The 21,385-nt window shown below is 29.8% G+C and overlaps 2 protein-coding genes across 2 annotated transcripts; both read left to right on the forward strand.

Annotated features, from left to right (window-relative positions):
- Positions 1-440: 440 nt before the first annotated feature.
- On the forward strand, positions 441-11,362 carry LOC125064056 (superoxide-generating NADPH oxidase heavy chain subunit C-like). The gene is made up of 13 exons (XM_047670836.1): positions 441-738; positions 832-1,066; positions 2,358-2,424; positions 2,719-2,780; positions 2,848-3,514; positions 3,623-3,659; positions 3,734-3,843; positions 3,913-4,425; positions 4,694-4,780; positions 5,346-5,474; positions 5,704-5,855; positions 10,979-11,182; positions 11,269-11,362. Exons 1-12 carry the CDS (start codon positions 575-577, stop codon positions 11,081-11,083), a joined length of 2,328 nt encoding a protein of 775 aa, XP_047526792.1. The 5' UTR covers positions 441-574; the 3' UTR covers positions 11,084-11,182; positions 11,269-11,362.
- A 738-nt stretch (positions 11,363-12,100) lies between these two features.
- LOC125077414 (sorting nexin-17) lies at positions 12,101-21,360 on the forward strand. The gene is made up of 9 exons (XM_047689355.1): positions 12,101-12,234; positions 12,338-12,706; positions 12,873-13,062; positions 13,153-13,507; positions 13,604-13,766; positions 15,288-15,509; positions 16,696-16,848; positions 17,895-18,041; positions 18,814-21,360. Exons 2-9 carry the CDS (start codon positions 12,647-12,649, stop codon positions 18,952-18,954), a joined length of 1,431 nt encoding a protein of 476 aa, XP_047545311.1. The 5' UTR covers positions 12,101-12,234; positions 12,338-12,646; the 3' UTR covers positions 18,955-21,360.
- Positions 21,361-21,385: the final 25 nt, after the last annotated feature.

Here is a 21,385-nt window from a genome sequence, read left to right on the forward strand (position 1 = left end):
TAAAAAAACAACGAAAGCCACTAGAGACTTGTTCGTTTGCCAATGACTAGCCCCTCGTTCCGTTTTTTTTTTTTTTTTTATCTTTTCTTCTCGTTTTCATTAAGTGATGTGAACATAGTTATAGCTTTAGAAATGTTTCTTCCTTCTGTAACAACGATTATTTAGCTTCACTATAAAACACACACACTCCTCGTTAAGTTATTTTTCTTTTTACCTTCTCATAACCATGTTTAAATAATATAATATAATTCTAATACTAAAACTATTAATATGGATAATATATTTTTGAGTGACGAAATATTAAATCTAAAACTTAAAATACCTTCATAATAACCACATTGATTATTCAATAAAAGTTGAGTGTTTAATTAAGGTTAATTTCAGAGCCTTATAGATTTAGTTTGTTTAAAAAATTAACTTAATTTTAGAAATAACAAATATCTAACAAAGATAAATTTGGGGTATTCATCAAGAAGTAAATTTTTGTGAGTGTAAAATTACAATAGGGCGCCACAATAGTTTAATTTGAACATGGTATACAGTTAATAAGCTATAGGCAATACTTTATATAATAATGAATAATTTTGACTGTTTGAACACTGTTGATGGAGAAATACTAAAAGGAATAAATATAAGACAAAAAAAAAATATTTTGCGTCCAATATCCAATAACTACAATGATATTGATGTTGGTGAGCCATCATGCTCGAATACAAGTCGTTGGCACAATCTCGAAAGGTAAGTTTATAATTAAAAATTTCTGATCTTAGTCTGCGTCACTATTTTTATTCTAACTTTAACTTATATATCGCATTTAATCACCTTTTTTAGTAATCATAAAAGGGACTTTAGTACAGGATTTGGATTTACTAGCAATTACAAAGGCACTGTATACAGGAAACATAACATACGAGACCATACCGTTATAAGGAAAACAAGAAAGAAAATCCTATCCCAACGCACTAAAATAAGATGTCCCATGAGAATAATGCAGTTATCTGTGCCAACTAAAAGATATTGCTTGGAAACTTGGAGAAGCAATAGAGATATTCTTCCTGACTTCATGGTACTTCATGAAATGAAAATTTATGATTTATAGTATAATTGAGCGCTTTTAATATATACATGATTTAAAATATATACTATATTAGATTTCTTGATTTATTGTTTGTTGATTGCGTTTTTGACAGGTAGAAAGGTTAAGAAGAATTGTTATGGATGAAAAGCCAATCGTAAAAATATATGATGCCATTAATTGTTTCAAAAGGCAAAAGTTATCAAAGTCTCGGTAACCAGCGTATGTTTTGGACGCGAAAAGTAAAAAAAGAATTGTTAATTGAATTTATTGTTATTTACAGACTGAATTCAAAAAGATACATAAATACGAAACATCAAGATCAAATAAAATTATTTTGCGGTTTATTGTCGTATAAAGTAATACAGAAGTTACAACGACCACTTAATTTAACTTTGGACTCACAGTAACACAATAATGAATTTTTAGACCATTATATATTACAAGTCACAAAGTGAACTGAGACTTATTTTATATTTCTAGATTGAAAACATTGTCGCAAGTTGTTAACGAAGATATTACAAGTATATTGTACAACCCAAAAAAAACAGAATTGAATACAAATATTAAAATTCAAACTGAAATAGCAGATGCGGCAAGTAGAAAATCATCATAGCCCACCGCTAAAATGATTTAAAAATGTTATATAAATATAAAACCTAGCGTTTATCTAACGTAGTATAAACTATATTTAGTGTATCGATTTGGGAGGTCTGTCTCATCCCAAGACCCTGGTTGATAATAAGTTATAGAGTTATTATGTTGAAAAATTCTCAGTAGCAGCGCGTAGTCTAGAATTTAAAAGCATATACTCCCATGCCCCAGCAAACACGTAAAACCTGTAAAGGTCCTTCGCCTGAACTATTTTTGTATTAGTCGGATTTGCCGTCCAATCGGATTATGAGAGTAAGATAATAAAATTGCACCCGTGTTTGCGCATACCCTTGCATATCCAGTATATTATATAATATATCCTGTGTAATAGTTAGTTTCCTAAAACGGTCCGGACATCATCATAACCAAATGGACCAAATTTACCTTTAATAACAAAATATATAGTTGTTAAATTTATGCTATTTTGGTCCTACAAACGGTTGAATCAGTTGACAATAAGATATGAAACCATACTTTGATATGCCTTATTTTATACTTTTTCCCGACGGTTTCGAATTTATTACTATATCAATTTAAGATGTATCAAGAATACGTTAAAAGTTTGCCCAGAATAATATTATTTACTATCAGCTTCATATGTTAAAATCTAATTTTTATTTTTGTGAAGGTAACGATTTGGATAACAAGTATACTTGAAGAATCGGCATACAAAATATTAATGGAAGAGTTTCAAGGTATAGTCTTGTCATATTATAGTAGTAAACAGGTTACAAACCGTAGGGTAAATAGTCACCGCTGAGCAAAAGACAACTCCTTTTTTATCGAGATTTGGAACTTATTCCACAACGCCTAACAAATGCAGGTTTTGGCGATGTTAATAACTGGTCGTCGAACATAATAAATGAATTATGAATAATAATTCAGTATATGAAAGCTAGAAAGTAGAATTACCCCAATTTGATCCCGCAATCTTTTACTGATATCATAAAAACTAATACGTTGTACTAAAAAAATATGTATCATCCTAGAACTCAAAGAAGTGGAAGGGCCGGTATGGGATTTGATCGATCAATTAATAGATAATGTTGTGGTAAGTTTTTAATGTATCATTTTAATATTTTTGAAACAATGTTCCTAATACAAAGTAACAATTGTAGGTTGTTTGTGAACCCATGACTGTTGTTAGCTCAAGTATAAGTCAGCTATCATTATCATCTATTTCAAAGTCAGTTTCGACTGAAAAACAAAGTCTTATAATAAATACACAAAGTAAGAGCAATAAAAATGGTATTGGTGCCAACACCGTGGATAACAAATATGAGAATGAATCAATAATAGATTATATATTAGACAATATAGCGTACAATGTTGAGGCGCTGGGTACAGATAAAGAAGACAGTGTGAATAAAAATAAAAAAGATGCAACATTGCATACTTCCAATGATATAATTGAAAATAATTATGAGAATGTAACAGATTCTAATGTACCCTTAGAAGAAAATAAAACATCGCATCATCATTTTAATAGAAGTGATGTGGATGTTGTTCAGAAATTAGATGTAAATGAGATTGATTCGCAAATAAATAATACAAATAACATTGACAATGACAGCAAAAACTTAGATGATAGCGATATAACTAAACAAATCAATATTATGGCGACTTCAGATGAAGGCTCGATAGGAATAATAAAAACTAGCACAGAAGTGGAAAATAACTTAAACGGTGCAGATAATAATATATCGAGAAATGGAAGCCAAGAAGAAATGCAGACCACTCCTGATGATAGCATTAAAAAAGTAAAATTTTCTAATTTAAATATCGGTAATAACTTAAAGTGATACATAAATATTAGCTTAATACAAGAGTACAATTTATAAATATGAAATTAAACTTATTTAAGACCTTTTTATGTAACAAACTATTTTTTAGGTGTTAACAGCAGAAAAACAGGCATAAGCGACGATAGGTAAACATAATAATACAAAAATATGTCATTTAAAGATTTTTAATATCTAAAATAATAATAAAATTGATTTTCAGCAATAGTATTTATGTTCGTGAGGGTCATTATCATATGCCAATAAACCTCTCCGAAGATGGAAGTATAAAACCTGAATTACACTTAGCTCCACCCAATGACAATTTGCTTAGTAAGTGTATGAAAATTGTTTGATGTCTTAATTATAATGCTTGATCTCTAATAGATATTACATTAATAGGTGATGCCGATGAGTCATGGCCTGAAAATTTACAATTCCCCGTATTAAAAGCTACCGTTAGCGTCAGTAAGTCTATTATGTCGCTTGGAAACATTTTAGAAAACGAAGAGAAAGAATTAACAACCGATGAAAAAGATAACATTTCGAATGAAGACAGAAAAATATCACTTACTCATACAATACAAGCTGACAAGAACGAGGAAATAGAAGAAGACGATGGAAATATAGTAATTACTGAAACGGAAAAATATACACGGGAAAATTATACAAATACGAAAAATAAACATTATAAACAGAATAATTTCGCGGTAACAACACCATATCATGTTGATGTAGTACAAGAACAAATAGCGAAAATTGATACATTTGAAAAGGAGAATATTGCTGTAAAACTGATTATAGAGCGTATGCCAGTAATTGACATATATCCAAAAGAAAATTTTCATTATAACAGACTAACTCATGAAAAATCAATACAAACAGAACAAGAAGTTATCAACAATATTTTTAAACGTAAGTCACAACTGAAAAACATTCCACGAAACAACCTCCCAAAGGAGATTGCCCATGTTCGCTTATTGGTTAAAGCGCGTGACCTTTAGTAACCAAATTATTTCTTAGGATTCGTATAGTTTATAATTTTATATCTAGCCGTGTGCATCGACTATTGACCGATCATGTTCTGTAGGAGGACTCGTGGAATGGACTATAGTTGATAATATAAACATACATTAAACATATTTTAAAACCTACTTGAACCTATATGAGTTTATATTTACAGAAATCGCCTCAACAGTAGACATTTTACCGAGCTATAAAATCTTTAAGGAATCTAAAGCGATATGCAGTTGTGGTACTTTCATTAAAGGTATTTCATTTATAAAGTATTTGTCTCTATAAAATTTACTGTGCCACCTTTTTGACAAGAGTGGTGGCCAACCTCAACCTACTGATTATCTGTCGTGACTGGCCGTCGGTAGCCAGGGTCTGAGAGTTTGTGATTATAATTGTGGTATAAGTATATAACATGACTACGAAATCAGTCAAGAGATTATCTGAAGTTAATATCAAACCAACTATGACGAATAAACGATCAGCAGATTATAGTGACCAACGTAAAACACACTTCCATGCGATGCGACAAAGATACAAAGATTATGTATTTTTTTGTATCGTTACATTCTTATTACACGAATAAAACTGTTATTAACTTTATACTATATCCACGTCGACCTTTTATGAGACATATTTAACAATAGGATATACATATATCCAATTGTTAAATATGTCTCAAGTAATATGATTCAGAATATGTATTATATATTTTGTAGTGCAACATATTATTATATTGTTTTTCATGTCATAATTAAAATAAATCCCTTGCGTTTTTATAAGAAACTTTATAGTATATTAAGATATGAATCTTCCTGAAGGATACGATATAAAAGAATCTGAAATTCGAAAATGGTGCCATGGGTTAGAAAATGTGATGCAAAATTTGGAGTTATGGATAGAATGGGTGGAAATTACGTGTAATTACATCATATCGTTCAACCATAAAGGTAAATAGATGTTATAAAAGCATTATTTCAATGAATAGTTTAGAAAAGCTCCCAAAAAGTATATTTATTGTAATTTGGACTAAACTTGAAAAAATTTAAAACTTTTACTTGAGTACGGGATTACTTATAAACGTTATTAACTCACTTTTTCTGTCATAATTGATAAAACATTTGAATTTAAATGTCGACATTTAAACATTATTTTAAAATAATAAAAACCTAAATATAGTCTATAAAGCTGATAAACGCAAAGAAGATAATAAATATATGTGGACCAAGCTGATAATTAACATCGATTTGGATTCTAAAACTTGGAGAAAAATAAGCAAAAGACTTAGAAGAGGAATTACTAATTATAAAAGTTTTTATGTAAAGCCTAGGGTAAGTTGCTTTTTTTAACATAAATCAACAATTCTTGTGTAAAAATATTCTTACGAAGTAATTCTTCCTTAGTTTAATTATTCTTTTCTTTATTATATCAGTGTGTAATAAAAAAAAGTTACAGCTAGTGATGGGTTCGCGCGCCGGCGAATCTAGCAGTGTTCTGTTTACGTATTACTTAGATGATAATGAAAAATATCACACATCCAACAGAAAAATAATACGTCCAAAAATACCTGAAAAGGATTAACATTTATATTTACAGTACCATGGTTTCAATCGTATTAGATAATACACGCGAATTTATCTCATTTATCTCATTTATCTATGCATATGACTAGAAAAGCTTAGACGGTCAACTCTAAAGGGAAGGTTTACATGCTGGTAGGTAACCACTATGCATATTTTTTTATAAAAACAACTTTTTTATGCAACATAATCTTTTAATGATTTTGAGCTGTAAAAATAATATACACTGAAATATTTATTAATTTCATAACTACACTGAAACCCACAGGTACTTTGTTCTAAATCGTACAATTCTATGTTTATAAATATTACAATAATTAACATTATGAAATATACCTAAATTGGTGTTTATCATTATACATTGTCTTCCTCAGAATTAAAAAGTGGACCAACATAAATTATGAATGATTCTATTATATGGCATTCTGATAAGAATAATTCTTAACAACATGCATAAAATAAGCAGAACTAGACCTACACAAACTATTCGTGTTTTTTAACAATTAGTAAACATTGTCTGTTTAGCATCCCAGCATGTCTTTGGTTTGAGCCTATATAAGAGCAAATGGGTTGGGTATGCAATAATATTGTGGCAATCTTATGACAATATCTTATTGATTTCACTAGGACATCTACAATTTTTTATAACCAAGATTATTTTACAATTTCTAACAATTCTTGCTGTATATCCCATATGTTGTTAATTTGAAGTCAGTCAATAATATATTTTTTTTCTTGTATTTGAATTCAGATTATAGAATCCTAGATGGTATAGTATGTTATCCACAACGGCACCTTCAGGAATACACCCACTGTAATACAAAAAAGATTTTTAACTTTTTTCTCAGCTTAGCAGCAATGCCTGGCCAGAATAGCCCATATTTTATCTCAAATCAATGAATCACATAAGTCAAAACTATGTAATTATAAGAAAAATTTACTGATAACAAATACAAAGGAAATTATTTATTTAATATTATTGAGTTCATGTCTTAGTGATAGTTATCGTAACATCCTTAGTTTTCAAAACAAATGATAACAGCCTTTTAATAAACTCTGATCACATACCTGATAGACATTCCCACTAAAAATGGCAAACACCTCTGTCTATGAATATACAGTCATATTTTGTCGTATTTTTTTCGAAACATGGTGTGAATTATCCAGGTTTCATCCTTGTAAAACAATTTGATGACTTTTCTTTTTCTTTCCAAATATTTTTTGGATTATAATATAATTTCTGGCTTTACTAATACCAGGCTTTTTTTACCTGTTGTGGTGTATTTGAACCCCAGTGCTTTTAAAATACGATGCAGAGTCGTTCTACTGAAAACCGGTAAATCAACATCTTCATTTATTTTTGACAGAATTTTATCTAAAGTAGGATTTTCGTTGTTGGAATAATAAAAATAGACTTTTCTTCTAAGGGCACATTTCGTAAACTCATCTATCTTCTGGTCTGCTGTCGGCCTTGGCCGCTTTTTCTTTGGTGATGAAGGTTCTGCATTAACACTTAATTCGCTGACAATACTTAACACTGACTTCCAGTGAATACCCATAGATTGGCCAACATTTCGTGCTACTTCATTGTTAGCAGTTTCTAAGGGACAAGACTTTCTTAAAACGTTATATGTATTATAAATTAAAGTCTTTTCTGTTGACGAAAACGGTCGTCTTTTACGTTTTCTTACCTCTAACAGTTCCATGTTCACATTATCATTGTCAGTATTTGTCAATATTTTTTCCTTCACTTACCTTAATCACTACAACTTGCAACAGGTACGAAGTTGAACTATAAATACAATTACACGAGTGTTGTATCGATTAGACATTGACAGTATCGTCTCGAGTCAATACTATTGACATTTGACAGTATTGATAGCTCTCCGTGAGCAATAATCATAGATACACTTATACTAGCTAGCAATAATACTATTGAATATTGAAAAAACGATCCTATCGATACTATAGTCCAATCGTATAGACCAAAACTATCGATAGTATCGATAGCCACTATTTTTTTGATAGTATTGCTTTTAAAATAACTTAGGTATTTAGTTATTGTCTTTCACGCAAAAAAAGGTTGGTTCACTGCGATTAAATGAGCTTGAAGATGTTTTTGCGTTTGTTATAGTGTAATGCACACAGTAGATGAAATCCGAATAATTAATAAATATTTGTTAACTGTTACGTTCCTCGAACCGTTGCAAAATTATTATTGGAACTTGGAAGTATTTTGTCCACAAAAAATTCACATATCTAAACTGAACTGTCTATCGAATTTCGAGTGCTATCCCTTCAAATTCGTTACGCCGCTCGAATGTCGACTTACCCTCTTTCCATGTTATTGTGTTATTACCGACCTATTCAGGATTTTAGGAAATTATGGATACATGGTGCTCACGTATAGAAAATAAACCTTAATGCCTGGGATTAGTAGATATGAATATAACAATATAACTTTCTTAATAATACAACATTATTCCACATATATCTACGTAAATCCACTTGAATCTTACTTTTATAGTTCCGATAACAACTTCAATGACTTTAATACGAAATATTTTCGTGTATCCATAAAAAATATCGCAGATTGTTCCAAATCTCTACTAACGATATCGCACAGGACCTTTTTTTTGACTAAATTTGCAATTTCTTTTCTACTGGTGTACAATTTGAAAATATAAAACTTTAGTAATTCGTTAGGTTAACTGCCTTGGATCTTTATTAGTTACTACTGCCTTTGATTAGTTGTTCGAAATTGAGTTATGTCATCATCAATGACAACAACTATACTAAAATTATCTTTTTTTATATTTTTTATGTTATATATAAGAATATAACAGAAGGATTTAAAGATTAATTTTCACTCTGAATGTGTTAAATTTTCCTTGAAACCACATAAAAGAAAAAAATATTCAATATACAAATACACAGGTACAGGTATTATAATTATAAACTTTATTACACACACTTTATCCATGTTTATAAGTCTTCTTTATTTAAAATATACAAAGAGTTAAATCATAGCCTAGAAGGTTCTATACATTTTTATTGTTAATCTTAATTATATATCTTAAACTAGTATTAATGTTTATTTATGTCATTTAAAATGTACATTAATTTGGTTAAAATCATATTTCCTTATATAGGAATCCCGGCATCCAGCAAAGATCCATTTACCATTAAAAGCTAAATCCCTTATTCCATCACAGTCAGATCCAGTAAGTTGTACTCTAACTAAAGAGAATGTTTCTTGTAAGGATATAACACTACAATTACCATCTTGTCTTCCAACAATGAATAATTGATTAGGTAATGCTGCAATACTAAGAATTGGACTTGCTGATTCATGAATTTCACTTATAACCGATCCTTCAAGATTGAGCAATATTATCTGTAAAGTTAAAGCAGTAAAATTTATATACTATTACTATTAAGTGAATAAGTTTATTTGGCTAGGGACTAACCACTTGTAAGATAATCTTCTATCAAATAGCAATGCAAACATCATTATCAATGAGGATGTAACTCTGTCTGTCTATTTGTTGCTGTTAGACATCCCAACCAATGAACCGAATTTGATGAAATTTGGTATGAAGCAAGATTTACCCCCAAGGAGGGACACCATCAAGGAGGCTTACACTTATAATATATACTTTTTTATTATAACACGGTGTTATGACTTTAAGAGTGATTAAGACAGTAAAATACAGTCATAAACAATTTAGTTCCCATGGAAGGAATAGTTAATATTTATTATGAGAATGTGTAATTGTGTTTGAGTTGACTATTTAACATGAGTCTAATAGAATGTATGCATATCTATTTATGATTTGTTAAGGTGATTCTTAACAAACAATAAAATACTGATTCATATAAATTAAAGACATTAATTGTCTAAACTTATTTACATTAACTTTCTTCATCTTAAACTTTGCTTAATATATATAAGCAAAGTTATATAATTTATATATAATATATAATACATATATAATTTTATTAATACCTTTCCATCACTGCATCCAATAATAATTGTTCGATCAACAATAGCACATGCATTACAGGCATTAAAAGCATGGCCAAGCTGTTTTCTAAATATTTCTTCTCTTTTCGCTACATGAGCACATATTACAAGGCCATTTTCACAACCCACTACTAAAATTTTGTCACCAGTCGCCACCTGCAGAGATTTTAAGAACTTAAGCCGTTGAGCAAAAAGTAATATTCTTTTGTATGAAGTAATAGTTGACATCAAACACATTATAAATATTAAATTAAATATTCTTTTTGTAATATTAACAGTTAACACACCTTAATATGTACTTAATATAGTACATATTAAGGTGAAGCTATTAGTAAGGATTACTTATTTTACTCCTGCCATTGGAATATAATATACTAGTATAAAAGATTTTAGGATTTACTTCTCTATCATTTTCAACTAAAACATTATCTGTAGTAACAGTAAGAGCACAACAATTTATTGGTCCTTCTGCTTGAATGATATTATCCAGACACTTGGATTCACCAACATCCCATAACTTGGCTAAACCATCCCTGAAAAGAATTTAATTCACAACATTATACATATTTCTTTATTAAATATTCAAGAAAAAGTAACATAGCTAAAAAATTCATAGAATTATTTAAATCATTCATAAATAATAATATTGATTTGGAAAATATACAATAAATAGTCACAGGCACACAAATATATTATACCGTTTTTTCAATTTACACTGAATAGAAGCTTGTATTGATATGTAATTTAGCTTACTTGCTAACAGAGATGACATTTCTCCCTTTATCAACTATGCATATATCTGCTACTGACATGGTATGTCCTATTAATGTGACTGGGTTTATTCCAGACTCAGCGGACCAAATCCTGCAACTACCATCAGCTCCTGCAGATATCACAACTATGCCAGAAGGGAAGAACTTGCATTTGTAAACGGGGCCTCCATGACCTTTGAGATCTAAAAGTTTCTCATCTAAAAAAGATAATACATTAAGCTGATCGCTTATTCTCAATACATCACAACTGTGTAAAACTAAATGGCTACAATGAATCAGTAAGAAAGTTGATTAGGCTAATTTATTTTAAAAGTGACTAATTTTAAAAATATATTTATGTAATCAAAGTAATATTTTCTTGTAGATGTACTTTAAATCTTACTTGTCCTGCTGTCCCAAACAATGAGGTTATCCCCTTCACATGAAGATACTGCTAAAGCATTTTCAGCTGTGGAAACAGAAAGTACTGCTTTCTGGTGAACATTATGTGCTTTTGTTGGTGCAACAAACGCAACCTTCAGATCAGACTCATTATGTTTAATAACAAGACTTAAATTAGATAGTGAAATAAATTGATAGTTATCAGATAGATTGACTTTTATTTTTCCATCATTTTTATTTACTGTTGTCCTTATTTTATCGTGAGTACTAGTTGAATTTAAATATTTTGACGATATCCAAGCCTCTTCATTCGGCAATCTGCAAACAATGAGACATTCAAAATTGGGATAAGTATTTAATATATGAATTATAAAATGTATTTTCTTAAGAATTCCAGAAAATGTTAATGCAATAGAACTTACCTCAGAACATCATTCCAATCCCACTGTATGCTAATAACCGGTAATAACTTACTCATATTTATATTTTAGTACTTAAATAATAGTATTTTATTCTGTGTATGTGATATTTTATAAATAAGATATCATTAAAATTTAAGTTGAGTTATTATTTGAATGATTTTACAAATATGTTGACAAGTGACATTGCGATCAGGGAAGGGATGCCAACATCAAGAATTTTATCATATAATGCTATACTCTATTCAATTGAAGAAGAAGTAAGGATTAACCAACCTTAGATTTACATAATGCATACGATTTCCTTATTGCTCTACTATTATATGCAATACAGACAGTTATCGAATAATATATCTATATAACACTCAAATTTACTATTATATTATCCAGTTTGATTTTACCTCCAAAGTTCCAATATCAACTTCACCAACATTCAAAATTCCATGTTTTGAAAATGTATATAATTGAAAAGCGCCACTTGAGCTACATCGTGAAATTGAAAGAACATGCTTATACTCAGTAGTCACTTAGTCAGTACAATAAAATTGAATTACATTAAGAATGTTGGAGACTCCCCTTCAAAGGACGCCGTTTTCATATTGTTCTATTAATCTAATTTTGCCTTTATTTCAGACATTTCGGGTCACAAGAGATATACTGAGAAATTTCTCGTAATACTATACTCCATATACTAAAATCTAACCTAAGGTTTTACAGTAAAATTTAAACATATTATTAAGAAAAAAAACATTGTTTTTAAATATTGACTTTGACATTTTGACTTTGACTTTGAAGTTTGATGTCTGATTTGTGACAGCCTGAAGTGGGCGAATTTCTGTTTTGCTTTTGTCTTCGGAGTTTCGATAAAATGAGACTGTGAAGTTCAACAAATATTTCATGATTGAAGAGTTATGATATTTTTTACGTCTATATATCAAGAAAATGCATTTTTCTATTCCTGATTTGCAACAGTTTCGCGACGACAACGGGATCACTTATACGGTTAGTCTCATTATTTACAAATTGCAAACATATTTTTTTCGATTAAATTATGTTAGCTAATTAATATTTAATTACAATTATTTTTATTAATAAAGTAAAAATGAAAACTGAATAGTGTTGTCTTAAAATATAGTGTACTAATTTTTATTTTATTTCCTTGTTTTAGGGCTACAACATTTATATTGATGGATTCTTTCACTGCACCGCTCGGTACAAACAACTACTCAGCCTTCACGAACAATTGCAGGCTCAATACCCGCATTTAAAGTTGTCTGGGTTTCCATCCAAGAAATTTTTCTTAACTAGTTCTCAGTTAGAGGAGAGAAGAATATTGTTAGAAAAATATATACAATTGGGTAATGTACAATTAATACAAACTTATTTGCAGTTATTTCTTGATAAATTTGTGATAATATGTATTATTAAATTTCAAAATTTTGTTGTAGTTGGACAAAATCCTGTATTTGCAAATTCGGGAATTCTGATCACATTCCTATTTTCGGCTCAACAGGAAACTCACTCTGTTCGAGTTCATGTAGTAGACATAGAAATATCTCTAATGAATGGCTATAGAATACCTCTGTCTGTGTCATCTACAGATTCTTCTAGTACCGTTTTAGATATTGCTTGTAATTCTGTGAATTTATCAAAAGACTTGACAAAATATTTCTCTTTGTATCTACTTAACTGGAGCTGTGCCAAAGATGGGCAACCTTGTTTAAAGAAATTAGAAGACTATGAATCTCCATACATATCACAAAAATATGTCAGGCCTGAGGATAAGATTGTTTTAAGGAAAAGGTACATGACGACCAACACTATTCTAAATTATCTATATATAAATAATTCCTGTTATGAATAGCAACAGGTTGTTAAATTTAATATTTACTGTTACAGTTATTGGGACCCTTGTTATGATATGGACTTAATGATAGATAGGGTATCATTAGACTTATTATACCTACAGCTTATTGAAGAAGTAGATTTGGGTTGGATAATTGCTGATCAGCAAACCAAAGAAATTCTGTCATCATATGAAGCTCAAAAGCAAAAGCGAGAGGTGAGAGATTTAATACTATTCCATTTAATGTCTTTTTATATGTAGTCAAAAAATACACCCATAAAATGACGTTTTAAAAATAATCCATGCCCTGTTAGTATGGCTAAAAGGTAAAGCTACATCAAGCTAAGAAATCAATTGGGAAACTATTAATCTCCTTATGAATTAAAATAAAACTTATATTATAACATTTGTTTATCAAGAAACCGATTCTAGTCTTCATTGATAAATAGTATAAAACAAAGTGTTCTCTGTTTTTGTCTGTATCAGTTACTTATCACCACTCCATTTATTTCTAAACCACTTAATGGATTTTGATATTGTTCTCATTAACAGAAAGAGTGATAAATTAAGAAGGTTTCTATCTAGTTAATAACTTCTTTCTGAGCTCATTTCACAGTTTCTTTATTAATATATTGTGTAGCTCAAATGCAACTTACATCATATTACAAACATGACTGAAAATGTTGATGATGAGTGTTTAGTGCCTTTATTGAGCCAAAAATAAACAATAGCTTAAAATGATCTCGTGTAAATAACAGAAATGGCTAATATGTATTTATCTATACTATAATATTATAAAGCGGAAAGTTTTTTTTTGTGACTGATAAATTCTAAAACTATTGCATTAATTTCAATAATCCTTTGCACCTTTAGATAGATTTATTTTATTTTAATAATCAAAGTAAAGAAAATAAAAATAAAGTCATAGTCACAAACTCAATTCCACATGTGTGCAAGTTGCACACACTGCTATATTCATGTATTTTAGTCATATGGTCACTAATCTGTATATTGGTATTTTATCATATTCATTCCCTTTATTATTATCAATGATCTTAGTGTGTGATGAGTCAACTGTCGATGAGTTAATTCTGTTGAACATAACATAATGTCAACAGGCCTTTTGTAATTCTAAAATATATATGATTAGAAATTGAATTTCTTAGAAATAACTTACATCATTTATTACGTGAGTATATTTAAACTGATTAAAACCAAATTACTAGATAACAAATTACTGTAAGACTTTCGCAATAAGTTATAATTATTTCCGGAAATAATGTATTTCGTTTAGCTAATAAATGAAACGAAACATTATTATTATGGGGAATTGTTTTTATGTACGTCATTTATGGAGCAATGTTTGGTAGAATCGGGAACACTGGCTATCGTCATAAAAGATCAGGTTGCCAACTGATTTCGATATGCCGCTCCATTAATAATAACTAGTGTAAGTAGCATATGTTAGAAGTTAAGAAATAAGGTGTGTCTATTCCAAACTTACTCCAAATTTGTCCAGTTTTTGCGGAAATGAGAAGCTAACAGAAAGACTTTCGGAAGATTTCGACTTTCGAACTTTCGGAATGATAATAAAATTATATAAAATGGTACCTACATCATATTGAAACAAGTCAAACAAAAATAATTCAATAAATATTTAAAAAGTTACCTCTGTCAAAGAAAATATTTCTCTGTGTGTATTTTATTAATTAAATTGCCACATTAAATTATTTTTAGTATATTGAACTTGCTCGTTCCCTGAGGCACTATGGCAGCATTCCAGCTGGGGAAGCTTTGACTGATGCCGTGAACATAGGTGAGGCGGATACGACTGTTATCCGTGCTCGAGTTTCCCTAGCATCCAAAGAATTAACCCTGACGAGTGTCACTCATCCGAGCCATGAACAGAGATATAAGGTCACTAGAATGCGATGCTGGCGTATTACAACCTTACATAATGTAAGTATTTAACTTCTAAAGATTTCTGTGAATAATACAATAGTTTTTCATAGGTAGCTTACAACAGGCAAATGGATCAACTGATGGTAAATGGTCACTACAGTCTTTACTGTGATAAATTGCGATGGTAAGTAAAGTAACTTAAAAAAAAGCAAGATATTATTAGACCTTTAATGGATCAACTGAGACTTATTCTCATTCATCAGGTCATTATTACTTCCCAATACCTCAGATGAGGTGGTAAATTTGCACAAGTAATAAAATCGAATGTATTCATTATGGACTCTTATAAAAATGGCAACTCTACTGTTATAGAACACAAGGGAAAACTTAGCACATTTACAATGACAAAATGTTTTTATTATGTTGCAAAAATTATTTAAAATTTATATTTAAAGATAAAATAAAATTAAAGTGTTGTCGGAAACGTACTAAACGAATGAATGGAATGAATTGCTATAAGTTTTATCTTTTTAAAATGTACAAATGATTACCTGCAATATTATGTTGCTGTCCTGACGTCATTCTCGGCAGATGTCAATCAAATCCATATGATGTAGGTCACATGCTCACGTAGGTGTCGATAAAATTATAGAACTCGATACTGCTGGAGTTTCAGATATGTCATTTCATATAACATATTAGTTATAATTCCTTTATTTAACTGTATTATTATGCATTTCACATGCGTTTAAACTCTGACGTAATAAAATAATAATATTATTGTTTCTCATGTTTAAATATTTAAGTACAATCAACCATTTAATTACTTCAATGTATTTTTAAATGCTCGCGTTAAATGGCGGCAAGGTAAATATAAAGATAAAATATTCGAGAATCGTTTTTTTATATATGTATATAATATAGCAAAATAACAAATCACACGGAATGTGTTTAAAGGTTTGTTGACCTCTTCTCCTTCTTCAAGCTTCATTCGAAATCGCTTAGCAGTTTTGGCATTATATAATTAAAATAAGTACAATTATTAAAAAATAATCATAAATGCGAAATGTTATTTTTCAACCAGTATTCAGAGCAACCAAATCTTGTGATTTTTAGTAAAGTGATTTTCCGGTGTGTGGTATACTTGTATACGAAAAGGAACATAAGAGCGGAGTTGATGAAAAAAAAAATAGTAAAATTATTAATAATTATTAATATACTAACTATTTTATTTGAATTATAGGTCGAACGATCGCAAGCAAATGGCCACGATTCTCTTCTCGATGTACCGAGTAAAAACTTCGAGCTGTCATTTGAATATCTCATTAGCAAAGATAATTTAGTATGGGTCACACTTCGGACAGAACATGCAATATTCATAAGTGTTTGTTTACAGGTATGACGCACATGCGATGACTTGTTTACATTTTTAGAATAAGTATCTAAATAAAAGAGGGCCCAGTGATTAAAACGCGTGCAACTTAACCGACGATTGCGGGATCGAACCTAGGGACCAGCACCGCTGAATTTTCATGTGCTTAATTTGTGTGTATAATTTATCTCTTGCTCGGAGGTGAAGGTTAATATCACGAGGAAATCTGCAAGTGTCTCATCTAAATGAAATTCTGCCACATGTGTATCCATCAACTCGCATTGTAGCAAGGTGGTGGGGTAGGCTTCAAACCTTCTCCTCAAAAGGGAGAGGAGGCCTTAGCCCAGCTGTGGGCTACAACACTTACAAGCTATTTAAAACATTTATTTAAATAATGATCTATGTTTATTAGATACACTTTATTAATGTAAAAGTTAGATTTTTTATCCGTCTATTGCTGTTCAGAGGCAAATTGTTAAAATTTCCTAAAATTAATTAATTATTGTGCTCACGCTGGTACCAGTGGCGTAGCTAGGTGGGTAAGGGCCCCAGTGCATAGAAAAAGAATCGTGCCCTTGCCCCCTCTTCAACGTATATTGGCCTTCAAAATTATAGATAGGAATAAGAATAGGATACAGGATACAGTGAGTTGAACATATCATTAGTAAGTTAAATCCATACTTCATCTCTGTTCAAAGCTCTTTTCATAGCTTAGGTTAGAGGGCCCCCAGAGCTCAGGGGCCCTGGTGCACTGCACCAACTGGCCCTACGATAGCTACGCCACTGGCTGGTACACGGTAAAAATTAATAACACAGATTAAAACGTTGAAATAAAACTAGTTTTTAAACGGATTTAATCGCGTATATTAATTATTTTAACATCCCGACGTTTCGAGCACTTAGCAGTGTTCGTGGTCACGGGTGATTAAATCCGTTAAAAACTAGTTTTATTTCAATGTGTAATAATCGCGAAAATCTAAGACAACATTACAGATTAAAACGCTCAAGAATGGGACAGGGCTTAAACCACTCACCAGTCCCCATGGCTATAACGTAGTGTGTAATTTCAGTCGATAGTAGACGAGTTGATGCGTCAGAAGAGCGGTGAGGGTCCAACGTCCCCGCGCTGCAAGCGCGCCAGTCTCGCCTATCTGCGGCGAGACGGCTCCACGCACCTCATTACGCCATCCTCCTCCAGTGACACGCTCAGCTCCGTGGTAAGTCCACTCAGAAAATCTTGAACCCGAAAGGAACCTCTATATAGAATAATAATGTTCCTAACTGTCTCACAATACCTAAAAGTTAATAAAGAGATAATATTTACTTGAAATATTAAACGGATTTTAGTTAGACATTTTATTTTATTTTTTATGTGGTAAGGTTTTGAGCCAAAATGGCCCAGGTGAATATTCATTGAAGATTAAGGTTAACCTCTGAAATTTCATGTGCTTAGAAGAATATAATTTGTATTTATAATTTATTTTGGGTTCGACCGTAGTCCAGCGAAGAGACATTAAGGCTGTTATTTTTTTTTTTTAATATTTTACTTTATAGTTTTGCGTTCATCTTAGTGGAACCTCATTTTACCTAGTTATTTTGCCCCCAAACATGTATCGACATTAAAAACGCATTTTTTCCGGTTTCCTTAAGTCCATTTTATAAGTCAAACTTGTTCATTTGACTTCTATTACCTCACTTCACTCTTATTTTTCAAAACTTTTAATGTATTAAATCATAATTATTAATAAAAACTAAAAGTGTAAAAAAAATAATTATCATTAATATTTTTTATTAGTACATAAAGAAATTCGCTATTTTATTTATGTATTATGATATACTCCTCCCAATAATTTGAGGAAAAATTGTTTTATTTTTGTTTTCAATCTACCTTTTGTTCCAGGTTAATAATTTGTTTTGGTATTTTAATACAAAAAAAAAACATAATAATACATGAAATTTATAATTACAACCAATATTTAAATATTCCAGAATGGCGATTCATCGGGTAGTTCAAGAGAAATATTTTCTGTTCAGAAGCTTACGGAAAAGTTTGCGTCAGTTGCCTTCAAATCGGGAAAAGATTGCGTGGAAAATAACGCCTTCGAAGCGATAGGCGACGAGGAACTTTAAATTTATTTCTAAAGAGTAAATCTCTATAAACTCCGTTGCCAATACTGTATAGAATATATGCATGCCCCAATTATCTCGAATTTGTACAGATAATAAATAATAATCCTTGTAAAGATTTTCTAGTTAAAAATTAGAAATTATATTTAAGAAAAAGTACGGCTATGATTTTGTTTACTTATAATATTGTCTATTCCAATCTAGGCCATTAACTTGCCATATGTCCATTATGAAATGTCGAAGAATTGATTTTATTCAACCTAAATGTATATTGCTTCAGTATTTAAATTTATATATTTAAAAAAAAAAATAAGATTTTTTATATATACATTTCATACATTTTTATGTAACTAAAATTATATATATTTATGTCTCAAAATTAATTTTATTACAATTAAGTAACGAAAATGAATAGGGTAATAGCATTTAAATACTTTAATGATGAAGGTTTGGTGTGTTTGAGAGAGCTCAATTAAACATGATTTTTTTAATATATTTTTAAGATCTAACAGTAGGAAAGCTAGACAACTAGTGTAAAATCAAGAAAACATTTTGTAACAGATTTCAGTAGTAAAATAGTACCTAAGTGTAGATTATATTTCAATTGAAATCTCTATGATAAATTTCATAACAATTGTAGTAGAATAATTTAAATTTAAAGAGACTTATTTTATTTTTAAGAAAATAATACAAATATTTCGTACTGAATGTATTGAAAAGTATTTTTTTAAGATTTGCAGTCAATTATTTTAACCCTTGGCTGTTGAAATTCCGCAAAGCAAGTCAATATGTTTGATAGAGCGGTGTGCATGACCTCGCCTGCCACCTACTGCTACAACAGTGTTCAACTAGCCAGACAAGTTCATTCAAAATAATATTAAAAAATACAAATTTTAAAAAAGACTACTAATTTATATAATACAAACTGGACTTAATAGCTGTATCGGATCAACGCGAAATTATACGCCCAATGAATTGATAGGAATGTACTATAAATATTGTTTTTTTCATAAAACTATAATTTAAATCAGCGTCATTGACATCAATAATAAACAGTATCAAAAATAAAAACGGTAAGGCGCAGGAATTGGTCAATAGAGTATCAGGCATCAGCAGCCGAGGGCCATGACGTAATTCAGTTATATTTCATTTATTTTTATGTTACTGAAGATTATTAATTAATATTTTATGTAATAATACGTTGAATTCTTTATTAAAACAGACTGAAATTTTATTTAAAATCATTCAACGAATGTATTTAAAATATGAAGTCCGTGATGTTATAATTTTTGTTAGTGTAAAGGTCCACAAAAAATTGCGATAGGAAGGCAAAACAACTGTTTAAATAATTAAATGAAATTTTAATGAATATACCAAAATAATCGTGGAGTTTTGGTTCTTAATTAAATTTGCACGAAGTTTCATTTTATATTTTGTTATTGCATCATATTATAACATATAGATTACCGTAGTTATGTTAATGTCCTTACTGGATTGTAATGTACTTCAGATTGAGAATTGCTTTTCTTCAACATAAATGTGTATGGGGGTAAAACCTTGCTAACTTTGTAAAGTCACTTAATTGGACTTAATTGCATTTGTTAGTAGAGTGTTTTTTTTTATAATTACACTATATTATGTATCTCAATAATCTCTTGAATAAGTTGTGAAATATAGCATGGACATTATCTTTCCTTATGTTAAATCCAAGTCTATCTCGGGTCTTTTACTTAGTACCACAATGCCCCTATTTTGGTACAGTTTTAGTTAGATTTTATCAGTGATATTTTTTTTAATGTAAAAATGAGAATTATACAGTTACCTTTCATCTATTATCTTAACAGGATTGTATTGTTCCCACAAATGCTGTAGTAAACAATAAGTTAAAAAAGTGATTAATGTTATGTTTGGTTTAGTAGTTTTTGCATGAGTCTCTATTCAATCTCTTTTATTAAACATGATTTCTAATGTCTTCTTATATTTTTATGAAGTTCTTTTCATTCTTTATTTGAAAATCACACCTAATTTTATAAAAAAACTTTTTCAATCTGCTTTAAATTTAAATTCCATTTGAGGCTTTTATAATTGATAAAATGTGATTTATTTGTATATATATTATTTATCCAATTTTTAAATATTCTAACTCTAATACATATTAATGATAATTAATTATTAAAAAAATGCTTATGTTGAACAAAATTGTTGGGAATTGCATGAATAATTTTAAGCATTGTAATTATTATGAAGTTTATAATTACTATTGGAGTAAAAATTATTATTTTATTGGGACCATTTTTTAATGAAATTTGTGTATTGATTATATACCTAACACCAATTGTTTGCCTTTAAGGCTATAAATTACCATATTATATGCCATATTTTATTAATTATATTTTTTTTTAAATAAAATGTTTTTCAATCTATTGTCTTTTCT

The sequence above is a fragment of the Vanessa atalanta genome, chromosome 1, assembly GCF_905147765.1.
Source record: "Vanessa atalanta chromosome 1, ilVanAtal1.2, whole genome shotgun sequence".
In the NCBI taxonomy this organism is placed as follows: Eukaryota; Metazoa; Arthropoda; class Insecta; order Lepidoptera; family Nymphalidae; genus Vanessa; species Vanessa atalanta.